Source organism: Manis javanica, chromosome 2, assembly GCF_040802235.1.
Source record: "Manis javanica isolate MJ-LG chromosome 2, MJ_LKY, whole genome shotgun sequence".
Lineage (NCBI taxonomy): Eukaryota > Metazoa > Chordata > Mammalia > Pholidota > Manidae > Manis > Manis javanica.
In genome coordinates, this window is record NC_133157.1 from 7542690 (window position 1) to 7559786 (window position 17097).

Below are 17097 nucleotides of genomic sequence, written 5' to 3' on the forward strand. Positions count from 1 at the left end.
TCCTCAGTATTGGGAACTATTAATTTCTTTTCAGGCTTTGACATGTGGCCCCAGGAGTCTTCATGTGTTTGTATGTGCATGTACCTCGGGTAGGTAGAGCAGGGAATCTTTGAGGGCCAGCTGTCTTCATTTGGTGGGTCAGGGAGGTAGGCAATATGAATCAACACAATTCCAGGCCATGCTGGAGGCCTAGGGAGTCTGTTCACTGAATTTGATTAAGTCTGGGGTCCTTTGCTTTTTGAATCCTTTGACCAAGAGAGGCTAGGTAACGCAGTGCATTAGATCTTTGGCAGCATCCAGACTTGGATTCGGTTCTATTGTTCACTAGCTCGGTGGCCTTGATAAGAGGCTTAACCTCTTGGGCCCCAATTTCCACAATAAATTGGGGACAATAACAGAACTGATTCCTAAGGATTGATGTTAAAGCAGTGCACAGTAAATAATAGGTTTCATACATAATAGGCGATCGATGATCATTTATTGATTACTTTCTAAGCCAAAACACTCATTGTGTCTGTACCTAATTGAAATATCACCGTTTCTCTGTATGGCAAGTACTTAACGTATTAAGATACGTAAGGCACCTAACACTAGGGGCACATAGTTAGGTACTCACCAAAAGCTCTTAGAGAGCGCCCTTTTATCATAGAAAAGAAAAAAAGAGCATGGAAAAGGCGCTTTGCAAGGTCTAAGGTGCCAGGCAAGTTTTTGCTACAATTGTTACGTCCCCTTTGTGGTCAATAATCCTTTATTATTCTTTCGGAGCTACTATGATGGTCTCCTAGTTACCGTGGCCATGGAAACGCGGCCCGCCGTTTGTGTTTGGACAGCTCGAGGGCTCCCCCTGGGGGCCACCTTCGGGTCCTGCTGAGGGTCAACGGGGCTGGCCTTTGAGAACGGCGAGAAGGGAGCCGGGAGTTGTAGGCCGCCCGCAGTGGCTGTCGCGAAGCGATGCACGCCGGGAGTTGTGGTTCTCGCGCGAGGCGGTTGGCTGCCCCCGTGGAGCTCGGGCCTCACCCGGATGGAGGCTGGGACGCGCGGCTCCTGGCCCTGGGGCTCGCTCCTCGTGCTGCTCGGGTTGGTGTCGACCGCGGCCGCCGCTTGGGGCCTGACTTCGCTGCGCTGCAACTTCGGCGCCTTTTGTGAATGTGACTTCCAGCCAGACTTCCAGGGTGAGGATCCTCGGGAGGGAGCCCGGAGCCGAGGGGTCGGCGGACGCGGAGGGTAGAACCTCGACTCCGGGGTTGGGCCGGGGCCGGAGCCGGAGGGTAGAACCGAAGGGCGGGACCTCCAGACTTCCAGACGCCAGGGCCGGAAGTGGGCTCGGTGTTGAGGGGCCCGAAGAGCCCGGCGCACGGGGCTCGGGCTGCGGGTTTGGGGATACCTGTTCGTGTTCCAGGCAGAGCCCTGCCAGGAAGGAGAGAGGCCTTTGACAGCAGGGCCTCGCAGGGAGGTTTAGGCCTCCACAGCGGACTGGCCGTCAGGGGAGAAGCCTGCCTTGCGATGGGCAGGGGTCGGGTGGACCCTGTTGACAGCTCCCACGCAGAGCTGAGCCTCTTGGTGGGGGTACTGCCGAGCTGAGTCGGGCCTGAGTGTGGAGACCCCCAAGGGCCCCTGTCTGCCGTCAGCTTGTAGAAAGGTCCCAGAACACAGGAATTCCTAGACCAGCCTCCAACATGACTTTCCCCTTGAACCTCTTCTGTAGTGATCATGTGTCCTCAGCTCTGACACTGTTCTCGCGGCCTAGGTCTGGAGTGTGACCTGGCCCAACACCTGGCGGGACAGCACTTGGCCCGAGCATTGGTGGTGAAGGCACTGAAGACCTTCGTGCAGGACCCAGCACCCGCCAAGCCGCTGGTCCTCTCCCTGCATGGCTGGACAGGCACTGGCAAGTCCTATGTCAGCTCCCTGCTGGCACAATATCTCTTCCGGGGTGGCCTCAGCAGCCCCCATGTGCACCACTTTTCCCCTGTCATCCACTTCCCCCACCCCAGCCACATGGAGCACTACAAGGTAGGCTTGTTGCATCCTGGACCACCATTTGCCTGCACCATGGGGTGCTAGACCCTTGGGAGAGAGAGAGTCCTGAGCCCAGAGACAGAGTCACTTGCTTCAGGCCACACAGCCAGCTGGAGCCTTAGCCCTTAGCACCCATCCTGGTGGGAGCTTGAGATGTTGCCATTCTACCTGGCAGAGAGTTCTTGCTTTAAACTCTGGGAGGCAGTAATTGTACCTACCTACCAGGGTTGTTGTGGGGGGACTCGGGATTATGCAATTGCAGATGTTATTTATTGAGCACTTACCTGCCAGACAGTTTATTATCTTCTCTGTAAAGCGCTGAACACCAACTTGAGGCTCAGAGTAAGCACTCAGTCTGTGTTAGCTCTTCCCATTGTATTGGTGTTGAATGCAAAGTACTTCCCAGGCTGGTGTGTTTCAGCTGTCAGCACTGTCCGGCGCTGACACGGGGCAGGTACTTGGAGCAGGAAGATGCCTGCCCCTTTTATAGAAGGCAGGAGGTTTCAGGGAAGGAACCCTGACTAGGGAGGTCCCTGTTCTCCTGCTGACTTGCTCTGTCGGCTTGGACAAGCCTCTGCTCCTCTTAGGGCCACAGTTTGGCTATCAGTCCCATTGAGGGATTGGTGCTCTCTGCAAGACCATATCTTCCAGGGAAGAGGATTAGTTTTGCTTTGGGGAGAAGCTTGGGGTCAGGAGAGTATCTCCAGGCCCCCTCAAACTCCTACCTCTGCCCTGCAGAAGAATCTTAAGAGCTGGGTCCAAGGGAACCTCACTGCCTGCAGCCGCTCCCTCTTCCTCTTCGATGAGATGGACAAGCTGGCCCCAGGCCTGATGGAGGTCCTGCAGCCCTTCCTGGGCTCCTCCTGGGTTGTGTACGGAACCAACTATCGCAAGGCCATCTTCATCTTCATCAGGTGGGCCTGCTTTGCAGCAGACGTGGTGCAGGGACACTTGTCAGAGGTCTCGGCTATCCAGTCTTGGCCTGTGGCCCCACAGCAGAATACCATGCCCCCTGGACAAAACTGGGCTTTCCCAAAGCCCCTCACCCTCTTGCTTGTGACTGTCATTCCAGGTGGTTGATTTCCCTTTGACATTCTCAAAGCCTATGCCGGGCTCAGTATTTTTGATTCTCACCATTTCTTTGCGGAAATGCTTCTAGGTTAAGAGTTTTTCCTCTTTTACGGCCAGGAGAACGCAGCTTGGGAAAACAGGTCTCGAGTTCTCGTTTCACTTCTAAGAGTTTTAGCTGTGTTTCCCCAGACAAATCACTTCTATCTCTGGGTGTCCATCTCCTGACCAACAGGGCTAAAATTAGTGCTGTCTTCTGTCCTAGGGACTGGGTGAAGGAAAGTCAGTGAAAGGACCCAGGAGTGTTTTGTAAAGTGCATGGCACATAGAGGTGAATTTCCAAGGGTCACGGTTGTGGACACAAGCTCTAGGGCAGAGGTGGTTCCTGCAGAGTGTTTTCAGTTTGGCTTCTGACCGCCACTGAGATGGGCTCCCAAGCTCGGTTCGTGTTAGGTGATGTGGGAAGCAAGGGCCAAGTCCTGCCCTGCACTGTCTGAGGGTCAGCCTGCATCCCTCATGCTAGCAACACTGGTGGTGAGCAGATCAACCAGGTGGCGCTGGAGGCCTGGCGCAGCCGCCGGGACCGTGAGGAGATCCGCCTGCAGGAGCTGGAGCCGGTCATCTCCCGGGCCTTACTGGACAACCCACACCGTGAGTGCCGCTCAGGAGCCTTGCTCGGGGGGACTTTAGGCTGGGGCTTCATACCCACATCCGGTGGGCCAGGTTCTTGCAGGGGTCTGGTGCTCTGTCTGCTGACCTGGTACCTCCCAGCCCAGGCTCGGAGCTCCTGGCAGTCGTACAGCCTCCCTGAGCGCAGAACCTGGGAAGGTGGCTGAGAGGGTAAGACCAGCACCTTACCTGTGCTGCTTATCCCAGCTCCGAGGGGGGAAGTGGGGGCAGCTTATCCCAGTGCCGCACAGACCCTTCCCGTTGCCGTTTCCTGCAGATGGCTTCTGGCGCTCTGGCATCCTGGAAGAGCATCTCCTGGATGCCCTGGTACCCTTCTTACCACTCCAGCGGCACCACGTGCGGCACTGCGTGCTCAACGAGCTGGCCCACCTGGGCCTGGAGCCTAGGGATGAGGTTGTGCAGGCTGTGCTGGAGAGCGCCACCTTCTTCCCAGAGGATGAGCAGCTCTTTTCCTCTAATGGCTGCAAGACTGTGGCTTCCCGAATAGCCTTCTTCCTCTGACCCCCAGGGGGTTCCCTGCCCTTCTCTACCTGGCCAGGCTGAGCGACAAAGCCCTGTGGACTCTGCCAGAGGGACCCTTATCCTGAGCCTCCCAGAGAGTGAGACCCAAAGCCCCAAATGAAGAGGAGGTGGGGCGTGGGCAGGCCCTGGCCTCTTATCTGGTCTGAGGGCATCTCGGCCTTTGCTTCCTTCCCCAGGGAAACCACTGGTGACCCCAGAATCTCACGCTCCAGCCTGAGCCTTCTTAAGCTGTGAACTGTAACTCAGGGACTGTGGCTCGTGGCCGCTCGCCCCCTCTTCGGTCTGTCATTTTTGCCCCCATGCTCTGGGGCCACACCCCTCTCCGCCCCACACCCTGCGTCGCAGTGATGTGAAGCCAGGTTGAGGTTTCGTAGTCTCTGTGAACAGAGGGACTCAAGCTGCGACTTGGGCCTGGTTTTTAAAGTTTTTAATTTTGTAAAAGGAGAACAAATACAATAAACTTAGCCTTGGGATCAGAGTAATGTCGGCTGAGGTTTCTGATTTTTTCAGAAGGAGGTGGCTTTACTGAGTGCTAGTGTCAGAGCGGGGGTTGGGGAGGGTGGAAGTTCCCCATCCCCAGCAAGAAATGAGGGGGCTAAGTAGCTCCTCCCCAGAAAAGCATGACTGCTGGGGCTGGGGTTCTGGCTCGGGCCTGTGCTGGGCCGGGTCTTGCTAAGATTCGGGCCGCAGTCCCCAGGTGAGCGTGGTCTTGCTGGCACCTGTGCTGGTGCCCCGGCTCCAGCTCTGGACAGCCTGGGTCACGTTAGGCCTCTGGCACTGGCCTCGGGTGACCTCGCTGTTGCTGGGCCTCCTACTTGGGTCACAGGAAGTCTTGCTAGAACTTCGGTTCAGTCCCCAACATAGTCCCTGGGTGGCATCAGCTTTGCTGGGTCCCCAGCCCCAACCATAGGCAACTTTGGCCCTTCTTAGCTGCTGTCTTGGACCCTGGGGAGCCTTGGTCTTGGGCTTTTGCCTTGGGCCCTGGGTAGCCTTGATCTTGCTGGGCCTCCAGCTCTGGCCCTTCATAGCCTCTGTCTTGCTAGAACTCTGGCTCTGTGCGGCCTCCGTCCTGCTGGACTTGTGGCTGTGGCCCTGCATGGCCTCCAACTTGCTGGGCCTGTGACTCTGGGTGGACCACAGGCTGAGGTCCTTGTCACTCCCCAACTCTGAGGACTGAGTCTCCAGCAGTGAGGAGCCAGAGAACGTCACCGCAGTGGTCGAGGTGCGCCTGTACTCCTGGCAGACAGTGGATGTCTCTGTCCCTGGGATGGGCATGGTTCTGACTGGGAAGGATGTGCCAAGAGCACCCATCAGGCTGCCTTCCCCAGTAGCTCCCGGAAAGGAGGCTTCTGGCCTCACCCCTGCCTGTATCCCAGAGGCCTTGCATGACCAAGGGAAGGCCTGTCAGATCATTCCGGCCCAGCTCTCCTCGGCAGCCCAAGCCTTACAGGCGGGTGAGGGCTGCAAGTGAGGGCAAGGGGCTGAGGATCCCACTCACCCAGCCCTGGCCTCCACTCTGCTGGCTGCCCTTGCCCACTGTTCCGGCCACAACCAACAGCCTATAGGGCTCTGGGCTGCCTGCTTGCAGCAGTTCTCCCCCCACCCCCCACGGCCCGTCTGGACTGTCCACGATACATCCACACTGTCCTGGTTATGTTTACTGTTCCGCCTCCTTTCCTTCAGGACCAAAAGCTCCCCAGGGCCAGGCCTGTAACCAGCATCTGGCACAGGCCTGGCCCTGGGACATGCATTTGTTGAGTTGCACTGAAGGGCAGGCAGGGGGCTGGCCCCAACTCTTTCCCTCCCTGTCTGGCCTGCTCACAGCTGCCCTTGACCTCCATTCAGAGCAGCATTCCTGGGTTTTCCAATTTTGTCCTCTCCATGATGGTGCCTGGCAGAATTGGGGATATAAGCTCTTGGCACATGCACAGGGTTTGTAGGCTTGTATGCACAAGGAGAGGCCAGGGAGGCAGAGGAAAAGGGCAGGCCTGAGGGGAAGGAGAGTGGAGCTGGCAGCAACTGTGAAGTACCTCAGAGCTGGCATCCCAGGCCCTGTGCTGGCCGCGCCTCGCCGCACTCACTGCACCCCTGCACAGTTGGGGTTCTTGCTCTGCTTCACAGTCACACAGACTTAAGCACTGGAGCCCAAAAGCCCACCTAGACCAGGGAGTCTCTGACCCCCTAGCTTTACCCACCCTGCTGCTTGGGCGTACACAGGCCTGGCAGGAGCACCGGGGACTTACAGCCCAAGACGGAGCCCGAAGAGGTCTGGTCGAGGTAGCTGTCAGACAGGGGCCTCAGCTTGCTCGGGATAAGCTCTGGCTTCTCCTCCTAGGGTGGGAGACAGGCCAGGCAGTCACAGGCTGTGGGAGGCCCTGGGCCAGTGGCCACGGCTCTAGAAGGTCAGCTCCTCAAGGACCCCAGGCTAGGGCTGGGGACATGGAGAAGCTAAGACTGGACCAGAAGGAGTGGCCAGGCTACACTGGCAGCAGCGCACTGTAAGAAAGGCAGTAAGAGGCTGCTTGGGCCTCAGTTTCCCCATCTGCAAAATGCAAATTAGTTCAAGTGTAGGACAGGCTTCTGTAAACTGTAAGGTGCTGTGCCCTGGAGAATGAGGGCTAGGGAGGAATTGAGGAGCATCTCTGCATCACATATACCTGTCCCGTTTCATTCCTCCGTACACATCTGCGAGGGAGTGACCATCACCACCACTTCATGGGCCAGGAGACCAAGGCTCCCAGTGCCTGAGCGGCCTGCCGGGGCGCCCAGCCAAGGAGAGAAGCCAGAGCCTAAGTTCAGGCCAGAGGGACTCCACAGCCAGGCTCTTGGCTGCTGGTCTCCTCCAGCCACAGGCAGCAGGGGAGTAGGCAGAGCTGCGGAGCTGAGCTGAGGACCCCGGCTTCACATCTCCCCGAGGGAGGGAGCCCCCGGTGACTTCAGGGGATACACAGATCTAAGTTTTGTGTGTGTATATGCTAACGTGAGCCAGAAAAATATAGAGCCAGGCTTTTCTCTTTGCGGCAAGAGATGCTGGTGTTCCGTTTACTTCAATTGTGTAAAGTTTCCTTTGCACACCAATTTACTTGCTGTCCATCAGCAGGAAAGTGGATAAATAAATTATGGGCTATTTATAGGGTGGAATTCTCTACAGCAATGAGAACAGTCAACTTGCATGCACCTCCCGATGTCCTGCTTAATGGAAGGAGTCAGAGACCAGGGGTAGCACAGTACTTGTCTGCTGGTGTGAAGAACTCCCCTGTGGTGTTAGGAGTCAGGACAGCTTGGGGTGCGCTGGGCTGAGGGAGGGCCTAGGAGGGGGCACAAGGGGGCTTCTGGGGAGCTGGAACGTGTTCTTTCTTGACCTGGATAATAGTGTCGTGGACATATTCAGTTTGTGAAAATGCATCATATAGTTCACTTACGACTTGTGTTTTTCTATATTTGTTACATTTAAGAAAGTTTTTAGAAATAAATTTTAAGAATTAAGAATTCTAACACAATTAAAGAATTAAAAAGTTCTGACACAGAATTAAAGAATTAAAAAATTCTGACAAAACTGGCCAGTGCACACAGCAGAATTTATGCAGGTGAATGTGGGCAAGGTGTGGCAAGGCTTCCCTCTGCGAGGGGCCCACCTCCCATGCGCCCTACCCTTACTGGTAGCATCCCCATTTCACAGCCAGATGTCCCCTGCCCAAGCCACACAGCTGAGCGGAGGCAGAGCCAGGCCTGGAAGCCAGTCTCCAGCCAGCCTGCACCCCTCAGCCCTGGCTCAGGGTGCACCCCACCCCAGACCTCAGGGACCCCAGGTCCCCTGGCATGTGGCCCACTCACCTTTTCTTCCTCCTGTTCCTTGGGGGCGTGGGCCTCTTCCTCTGGGTGGTGGGGCCCTGCCTGCAGGGCCTGGGGAGTGGCCTTCTGCTCTTCAGAGGTCTCAGACAAAGTCTGTCCCAGCGTCCAGGAGGATGGCAGGGCCCGAGCCTTCTGGCGCTCTAGTTCCCGCTTCCTGAGCTGCCTGCCGAGCCATGGCCCCGGAGCATGGGGTAAGCCTCCTTGACTCACCCCACCATCCCCAAAGACTGGACAGGGGCCTGAGGGCAGCTGGGGCCAGAGGAGCCTTGAGACCCCACCATTCCCCACTCCTGGCCTGTGACTCCTGCTCTAGGAACTTACCCCATGATGCCTTGGGTGATGCTGGCCTGTGCAGCGCTCTCCACCACCCGGTGCAGCTGCAGCCTGGACAAGTGAGCCACCTGGCTGCTAAGCACCTCCTTCACCGACATGCCAGGGAAGAGGCTGGTCATCAGCGGGAGCAGCTGCCAGGAAAGAGGGTGACAGGAGCCAGGTATGGGCCAGAGCAGGGGGTGGCTGGTGTGGTACCATCCTGTCCTTATCAGGGCTGAAGGGGGGTTTACAAATGGTCATTTTTAAAAGACCAGACCCTTTTGCCCAAAAATCTCAGGAGACCATGAGAAAGGAACTATTGGGAGAGAGGGCACTGATGGTGAGTCCAGCCACAGGTTCTGGAGCCAGGTGGATAAGGGCTTGGCGTCTAAGCTGTGTGACCTGGGGCAAGGGAATTGACTTCTCTGATCCTTACCCTGTTCATCTATAAATTGAGGGGTGAAGGTAATGTTACCTGTCTCTTGGGGTGCTAAAGAAGGTTAAACAGAGTGGTGCAAGTCGAAGTGGTTGGAACAGTGCCTGGCACTCTGTAAAGGCTCAGCATTAGCAGCAGTTACTGTTGCTAGGAAATTATATTTGTTTTTAGGGACAGCTGGTATCTTTAGGCGGCCCAGGGTATAAACTCTGGAGCCTGCCTGCCTAGCCCAGCAGGAACCCACCTTGGGCTGCTTGGGGTCAAGAAGCAGGACAGTGGCAACATTCTGGTGGGCCCCAAAAATATTCTGCAGGAGTTGCCGGCTCCTGGCGCCGTGCAAGTAGTACTGGGCCTTCTGGGGGTTATGCTGGATGGCCATTGAGAAGCGGTTCTCTGCCTTCTGGAACTGCCTGCAGCACACAGTGGGCCACAGCAGGCTGCTGTGAGCTGGGTCCCCTGAGGGAACTGGTAGCTTCTGGGCCCCACTGGGGAGTTTGGGGAAAAGCAGGCTGGCCTCTGCTCCCCACCACCACACCCCTTTCTCTCCTTCTACCAGCTGTGCTTGGCGGCCCCAACACTTAAAGGCTAGTATAGGACCCTAGCATAAGTGAATGGTTTGCATCTTGGAGCACAGAGGGCCTTTCTGAGAATGTCACAAATCCAGCAGCCAAAAATGAAAAAAATTAATTTGACTATAATTAAATCCCAAGTTACTGAATAGCGAAACACCATAAAGGAAAGCAATAGAGAAAACAAATAGAAAATAAAAATAAAAAATAAAAGAAGAAAAAGATAAAACATTTTTTTCCCATGGAAGGCGATGACATGCTAATTTTCCTAGCCTACAAAGAACTCTTATAACCAAAAACTTTTTTTTTCAGTGAGCGATTTAATAGTAAAATTGACAAAAGATTTGGGCAGGCAATGATGACCAATAAACAACAAAAGATGCTGGCCTGCACTAGTAATTTAAACACACAAAATCAATGGCAGAAGAGCATTTTTGTCTACTAGGTGAGCAGAGTTGAAAAACCTGGCTCTAGGAAGGTTAGGGGAAATCAAGACTCTCCTTTCTTGGGGGAAGTTTATATTGGTTCACTGTTTTTGGAAAAGAATTGGATATTATCTTTTAAAATGTTAAATTTTTACTCTTTAACTCAATTTAACTTCTAGCAATCTAACTGCAGCATTACTGGTATGAATGCACAAAAATGTATGTCTAGTGCCCTCTACAGCATTACTTATAACAGAAACTGGGAACGGTGCAAATATTCATCAGTGGAGGATTGTCTAAGGATACTGTGGGACCTCACTCGATGGAATACTATGTAAACAATTCTATTCTCTTTTAAGAGAATGAAGTAGTCCTATACATAATGCCATGGGGAAGTGAAAAAAGTCAAAAATCAGTTAAGCATGATCACTTCTGTAAAATACTAATGGTTGTTAAGAAACGCATAGGAAACAATCTGGAGGAATCTTTACCAAACTTACTGGGGGGAAGAGCTGGGAGATAGATGTTGGGAACATTCATATTCTGTTATATATTACTGAACACTTAAGTTTTTTATAAAAAGCTCAATTACCATAACAATACGTGGGGCGGGCATGAAGGCTTCTCAGGGAAAACTTGGAAAATACAATCGGTGTTCAGGAGACGTAACCGGGAGAGGAGAGGCACCTTGGCCCAGGGAGTCCCCCAGTTGGTGTCACGAAGGCCCCGCCCACTACCGTGCCCACCTGCCCTTCTGCTCGCAGAAGCCCATCTTCTCCTGCAGCATGCCCATGCGCAGGTTGGCGCCCTCGTCGTGCGGGCTCAGCGCCAGCGCCTGCTGGTAGTCCGCTTCAGCAAAGGTCAGGTCGCCCAGCTGGAAGAAGCAGTCTGGGGTCTCGGGCCCCGGGGTCGGGGGCCGAGTGGGACCCGAGCCCTAGCGCCTGGAGCCCCAACCCAGGTAGCTCCACCCCCTGGGGGCGGAGCCTGAAGCTGGGGCTGGTAACACCGTGACGGGGCGGGCGCCGGCGGAGGCTTTCCTTGCCAGGGGCACCTTCTCCCGGCTGCCCGATTTTGAACTGTTTGAAGAGACTGTCACCAATTTGTCTAAAGCAACGTTTCCCAAAGTGTGTCCCTGGGACACTGAGACTTACGTATTTCCCCTTTCCTACCTTTCTCTCCCCCTCAGTGGCCTCAAGTGCCCTGCTCAGGGCTTAGGCAAGGGGCCTGCCCGCGCCCCGCCTGAACCCCACTCACCTCCGCTGTTGATGTAGAGGCTTTTCTCCTGCTGCTCGTCCTTGAGAGCCTTATTGAGCAGGAGCACACGCTCCTGGTAGGCGCCCTGCATGTAGCAGTGCACAGCGAAGTCATTGTAGGCCAGCAGCAGCTGGCGCTGCGCCTGCTGCACCATGTCCCCCTCAGTCGTCATGTCCAGAGCCTTCAGGAGGTCCTCCACCGCAGCATCAAACTCCTGGAGCCGTCGGTATATGGAGCCCCTATCCGGAAGGGCCACGAGGGCCAAAGCATCCTCACCAACCCGGGGTGGCCAAGCAGGCAGTGTTACTCTGGGCCCTCTGACCCGTGGAGGTGGTGGCGGGGGATCCCACCGCATGGGCTACCTGTGGCCCTAGACTGCTACTCAGATTACCTGCTAGTCCAATTTCCCTCTTTCTTTTTGGGAGCCAAATGTGTGCCAATCTCTATGCTAAGGCCTTTTTGTACACGGGGACAGATGTTTTACCCGCATTGTTTATTACGAGAAAACCCAGGCTCAGGGAAGTGAAACGGCCCTGAAGCAGGTGGTGAGTCCTGGGGGGAGGGGCCCGGATTCAAGCCCAAGCCTCGTCCACTGAGCTGGGCTGAGCCCGTCAGCGTGAACTGCTCAGCAGGCCTGAGCATCCAGGATTCCTGGGTTAACTGAGACTGATACCTGACCTCCTCCAAGGGCAGTAGCAGAAGCCACCTTCCACAGTACCTTGACCCGTGGGGTGTAGGGAAGTATCATTAGAGGCTAGATGGCAAAACTGAGGCCTGAGGAGGGTCAAGGGCTCTCCTGAGACCACACAGCAGTACCCAAAGTTTGGCATCTTCCTACCCAGTACCGGAAAAGGAAGAGGTTGGGGTCCAGAGGGTTGTTCTCGATGGCACTGCTGATACGCTGCAGCGCATGCTGTAGCTTGCCCTGCACGGCTAGGATGCCAGCATCTTGGTGTGCCTGCTGGGCCTGGTCCACCATCATCTGGAAGAGCACCTTGGCCTGTGGGTGCTTGGGATCCAGTAGCAAGGCACTGTGCAGGTCTTGATAGCAGAGCTTGGGCTGCAGAGGGCCAGGAGTGGCATCAGAGACGCAGGCCAAGCTGAGCCTTGCCCTGGCAAGTAGGGGGAGGCAGACCTCCAGGCCTGTAGGAGCCTTTCCCTGGGCAGGCCAGCATATGCCACCCAACCTCAGAGTCCCTACATTGCTGTTCCACCTTTTGTACCTCTTGAAAGAGGCAGGGAGCATTGTGGGAAAATCCCACCTCAGGCCCAGTCCTGCTGGCCCCTTTCCAGATGTGACCTCAGACAAGCCAGGTCGGCCTCAGTGGTTTCTGCTACAGAATGGGGTTATAGATGCCTCCTCCTTGGAGGACTTCTTTGAGGCTCACTCCTGGTCAGTGGAGGATGTGGCCTCCTGACCATGACTGTCATGGCCTCCCTCTCCTCCCCTGCACACCCTCTCATACTACCTGACCTTTAAGCCCAGGACAACTCTGACCAAGAGCAGATTTACACCTGGGCATGAGTGCAAAACATCTCCAGGCAAATACCTTCCAGTGGGTGAGCAGGTCTGTCAGTCAGTCAACAAACAGTTTAAGCAAGAACCCTGTAGGGTAATTAGTTGCACAGTGAGTGGGGTAAACAGTGGGGATACCAGGAAGTTGGGAGAGGGAAGATGGCAGAGGCTAGGGATATGGTTTTGGAGTAGATGGACTTGGGTTCAGGGCAGCACCACTGAGAACTGGTTGTGTGGCCTTGGGCAAGTCACCCAGCCCCTCTGGGCCGTTTCTTCATCTGTGAGAAGAGGACACTAGGTTGTGTCTACTCAAAGGGCTGCTGCAAGCCTTTAAGATAAACATGAGTCAAGTGCTCGGAATATGGCTGTGCATTGCAGGGACTGAGGTGGCAGGTGTGGCTAAAATCCCCACAGTCAATAATTATCAATAATTATTAGTCTCCTACCATTGAAGGAGACTCTCCCACTGACTCACGTGTGGGACACAGAAGCCCAGACACCAGCAGAGAGAGGATCTTGTTTCCAGTCACCCCCAGGACGCCCAACCTGGTGAGCTGAGGTGAAGCGCACCCACCCTGGTCCTCCCACCAAGTCTCCCAGCCCCTCTGCACCGGCCAAGCGGGAGTGCCGGCCGTCATTCGGGACCCCTCCCTGTCCCTCTGGACCGCACCTGTCAGTCTCTGGCCCTGGCCTCCAGAGGACTGTGGGACTCGCCCTTTCTTGCCACGCCCTCCGCCATCCTCCCTCCTCTGGCCCCTCCTCTCCAGTGGGAAGGCACCCAGACCCTGGCCTCCAGACTTGCCCCTCCAACCCAAACTCCACCTGGCACCCAGAAGGACCTTTCAAAAGCCCACTGCCTGGGGGAACACCCTTCTCGGGTTCTTGCTGCTCCCAGGAAGAAGTCAAAAGTCCTGGGTTCCAAAGACGCTACCAGATGCCCTCTCATCCCACAGCCCCCTCCTCCTTTGTGACCCCAAGTGTCCCTTGCCCCTAAGCTGTTCCCTGTACCTCTATGCCCACTCAAGGGGATGCGCCAGCTGGGGGTCCTCAGTAACTGTTCACTGAGGCAGATGAAGAAAGAAAGGAAGGGAAGAAGAAGGGCCACCTTCTCTAATGGGTTCCTGGGTACCACCTCCCTGGGCGCTGCAGACACTCGTGAAATCATTGTGTGTGGCATCTGCTTAGGAACATCCCCCCTGGGCTGTGAGATCTGCAAGGGCAGGGATGGCATAGGTCTCTCACCTGGTGGTTTCCGGGGACTGGCGCAAACCTGGCACAGAGATGGAACCACCACCCGGCTAGGTAGCTGAGGGTGGGGCGGGTCAGGGCTTCTGCCTGGAGGGGACAGGGCCCCCACCACACTGTGGGGGTGTGGCTTCTGGGCTGGCTGACTGCCCAGTGGCTTCCTGTCATCTCAGGGTGTGCTGGGGGTACCCAGGCTGGGGGGAGCGCCACCCCCTTACCCTGCCCTCCCGGCTCTACCTTCTGGAAGAAGTTGTGGAGCCTGGCCCGGAGGATGTAGACATCGGCATTGGTCGTGCCACACTGCACCTCCTTACTGACTAGTGAGAGGCAGTCGTGATGGCGCTTGAGGGCCAGGAGACAGGTCACGCTGTGGGCAGAGGGCAAAGGTGTTCTGTCTGCTGGGTGAGAGGCCAGGAAGGGGCAGCATGGCTGGGCACTCACCATCGGTAACGGAAGCAGGGTTTCTCAGGCTGGAGTGCAGAGGCTTTTGAGAAGACTTGTAGGGCATCGAGGAAGGCACCTTGCTCGAATAGACACTGGCCCTGGAGACCCAGAGGGCAGTCACTTCTGCTTGCTGCCCTGGCCCAGCAGCGCCCACCAGATGGGGCAGAGGGGAGAGAGACGAGAGACGGGGACAGAGCCTTTTATCTAGGTGAGTTGAAGAGACAGAAACAGAGGAGAGAGAGACAGAACTGGGGACAGGCAGTAAGAGACACAGAGATAGAGAGACAGTAACAGAGATGGGGAGAGATACAGAGCTAGAGACAGCAAGAGACAGAAATACACAGTTGGCAAAAAACAGACAATACAGAGACACAGGAACAGAGAGGAAGCAAATCTTGGAGTTTGTTGGCATTTTATGGTTTGATACTGTTTTTATTGTGAATTGCAAATGGAGGAAGCTGTTACCTTTTTAGTGCTTAGAGCCTCTTAGAGTCTAAGTCTGTGCTGTTCAGTACAGTAGCCACTAGCTTTACATGGCTATAAAATTTTTAATTAATTAAAAATTAAATAAAATTGAGAACTAGTTCCTCTGTCACGCTTGCCACACTTCAAGCTTAGCAGTTCCACGTGGCTAATGGCTGCCAGATCGGACAGTGCAGAATGGATCGTCAGCATTCTTACAGAGTCCTATTGCACAATGCTGGAAAACTTTAGCCAACTCTGGCAGGAAACCAGCTCTGAGCAAGACCAAGAACAGGGAGGAGAGGTCTTGAGAGGGGCAGCAGGTGGGGACAAGACACAGGGACAAGGGGGTCCCCAGGGAGACAGAGCTGGCCCAGGAGCAAGGAAAGCCCCCATAGCTGGAGGGAGAGACAGCAGGCCTGGTGCATGGGTGCCTTGTGTGGGTACGGGCAGCCCCAGGCACCTGCAGGTAAAGCACGAAGGTGAGGTGCTCCAGGTAGCTGGCTTTCTCCGGCTGGAAGGAGTGAGCCCTTTGAAGATTCTGGGCAGCCGAGGAGAAGTCACAGAGCTGGATGTAGGCCTCGGCCTGTAGGGCGTAGAAGTCTCCCTGAGGGAGAGGGGCCCAGGCTGCTGTCCCCTTCCCACAGTCCCCTCTGAGGTTTGATGTTCAGTTTCCATCAGGGACTTGGTGGCCCTGAGAGGAGGGGCCTGGCAGGTGTGACAGTAAGGGGGAGGTGTGTACCAGCAGCTGCCCAGGCCCACCCAGGTCCTCCCCCTCACCAGCTGGGAGTCCAAGTGGAGGGCACGGGAGAACAGCAGCACAGTGGTCTCCCAGTCCCCTTGCTCCAAGCACTGATGGCCTTCATGGCAGCTGGGGGGACAAGGGCACAGGCCAAGGGTCTGTTCCTGACTTTGGCATACAGCTGGGGTTGTGGGAGTGTGTTAGGAGGAGGAGCGGGACTTGGGTGGACAGAGGAGGGAGGGATAGGTCCAGGCAGAGGAGGCTGGCCTTCTTAGGGCTCATCCAGGCCAGCAGCCTTGTATCTGCTGAGGTAGAAGAGCCCTATTATACAATTGAGTTCACTGAAGCCCAGAGGGGTACAGTAACTAGCCCAGGGTTGCACAGCATGTAATGGCTGCTCAGGGTAGAAACCTGGGATCCCAAGACAAGGAAATTACTCACTACTCCCTGACTTTGAGGGGCACTGTTAGCCCCACGACCTTTGGTTTTATATCATCAACTCTCCGGAACACCTGGCTGGTCCCAAAGACGCGCTGAAGGGTTCCCTCTGGGACTGGAAACACCCATGGCTTCGGGATGTGCTCTAAGGGAGCCTGGTCAAACCCCAGAGCATCCTAGAACCAAGGGACAACAAGCTGGAGCAGTCCTCAGAGACAAGTCCCACTCCACTTACACTCTTCTCAGGTACCTCACAGGAGGGAGGACAGGTAGAAATGAGGCCTGGTAGGAGAAACAGCCCGGAAGCTGGTGGCACTTCCAGCCCCATCCCCTTAGGGATGTTCTAGCCTCTCTCCCTCTCCTATGGTAAAGGTCAGGGTGCTCATACTCACACCACTGCGTGCTCTCCTCCTGGTCCACCTCAGCGCCCACCTCCAACTACCCACACCGCGAGTTCTAATGTCTCCAGCTCAGGCCCTGCTCCAAGCCACCAAGCCCCAGGGGTTCCTGCAGCCCCTGCATATTCTGTGATACTCCCACACCCAGCAGGCCAAACTGAGCCCTTCCCCCGACTTCCTTCCCGTCTCGGTGAATTCACCTTCTTTGCCAGTCACCTATGTCCATCAGTCCTCAAGTCATATCTGCCCCACTTCCCATAGATCTGAGATCTCTTCTCTCATCTTCTCGTCTGGGCAAATGTCATATCTGGCAGGACGCCAGCTCCGGCCACCCCTCCGACCTCCCCACCAGCGTACACGTCTCAAGTCCTCAGTTCTCCTTTGCTTTTAGCTTTCCCCCTCGTACCTCTTCGGAGTCCGCCATGGGGCCCCTTCCCGAGGGACCTCCGGGCCTGAGCCGGCTTCCTCGCGACCAGACGCCCGACGTTGCTAGGCCCCATCTCCAGGAAGCGCCTCTGGCCACGCCCCCTGAGAGCCAAAGGCTCGTAGACCCGGAAGGAGGTTAGCAAACTTTATTAGCTGGTGAGGCTGAGACTACTGCGGGGAAGGATTCGCTGAGGGACTCGCCGGGTTTCCGTAGTGAGGCAGGGTCATAGCGGGGGCCAGAACAAGGCTTCCTTCTCCCCGTCCAGAGGTCAAGCAAGT

The 17097-nt window shown here is 55.7% G+C and overlaps 2 protein-coding genes across 6 annotated transcripts; one reads left to right on the forward strand and one right to left on the reverse strand.

The window, feature by feature from the left end:
- The first annotated feature begins 938 nt into the window (after positions 1 to 938).
- On the forward strand, positions 939 to 4781 carry TOR2A (torsin family 2 member A). Of its 5 annotated transcripts, none has more exons than XM_037008115.2 (6): positions 940 to 1172; positions 1748 to 2013; positions 2758 to 2933; positions 3611 to 3738; positions 3811 to 3927; positions 4034 to 4169. In XM_037008115.2, exons 1-5 carry the CDS (start codon positions 1022 to 1024, stop codon positions 3921 to 3923), a joined length of 834 nt encoding a protein of 277 aa, XP_036864010.1. In that variant the 5' UTR covers positions 940 to 1021; the 3' UTR covers positions 3924 to 3927; positions 4034 to 4169. The 5 variants fall into 5 exon arrangements, 4 of the variants coding, with proteins under 4 accessions (XP_036864012.2, XP_036864010.1, XP_017517145.1 ...); XR_001853312.3 differs by lacking the exon at positions 3811 to 3927 and adding an exon at positions 4476 to 4781 and having other exon boundaries at positions 948 to 1172; positions 4034 to 4376; XM_017661656.3 differs by lacking the exon at positions 3811 to 3927 and having other exon boundaries at positions 949 to 1172; positions 4034 to 4781.
- On the reverse strand, positions 4710 to 17094 carry TTC16 (tetratricopeptide repeat domain 16). The gene is made up of 14 exons (XM_037008120.2): positions 16799 to 17094; positions 15998 to 16170; positions 15595 to 15685; positions 15278 to 15421; positions 14350 to 14450; positions 14146 to 14275; positions 11993 to 12207; positions 11148 to 11386; positions 10640 to 10781; positions 9144 to 9309; positions 8473 to 8615; positions 8134 to 8314; positions 6543 to 6630; positions 4710 to 5582 (listed from the first exon to the last, which is right to left on the reverse strand). The coding sequence occupies exons 1-14, from the start codon at positions 16814 to 16816 to the stop codon at positions 4972 to 4974; spliced, it is 2442 nt and encodes an 813-aa protein (XP_036864015.2). The 5' UTR covers positions 16817 to 17094; the 3' UTR covers positions 4710 to 4971.
- Positions 17095 to 17097: the final 3 nt, after the last annotated feature.

Coding starts and splice junctions, on each gene's coding strand:
- TOR2A (XM_017661656.3), top strand. CDS start 1,022: ATGGAGGCTGGGACGCGCGGCTCCTGGCCCTGGGGCTCGCTCCTCGTG. Junction 1,173..1,747: donor CTTCCAGCCAGACTTCCAGG/GTGAGGATCCTC, acceptor CTCGCGGCCTAG/GTCTGGAGTGTGACCTGGCC. Junction 2,014..2,757: donor GCCACATGGAGCACTACAAG/GTAGGCTTGTTG, acceptor TCTGCCCTGCAG/AAGAATCTTAAGAGCTGGGT.
- TTC16 (XM_037008120.2), bottom strand. Junction 14,451..15,277: donor CCTTCGTGCTTTACCTGCAG/GTGCCTGGGGCT, acceptor CTGGGTCTCCAG/GGCCAGTGTCTATTCGAGCA. Junction 9,310..10,639: donor TTCTGCGAGCAGAAGGGCAG/GTGGGCACGGTA, acceptor TGTGTGCTGCAG/GCAGTTCCAGAAGGCAGAGA.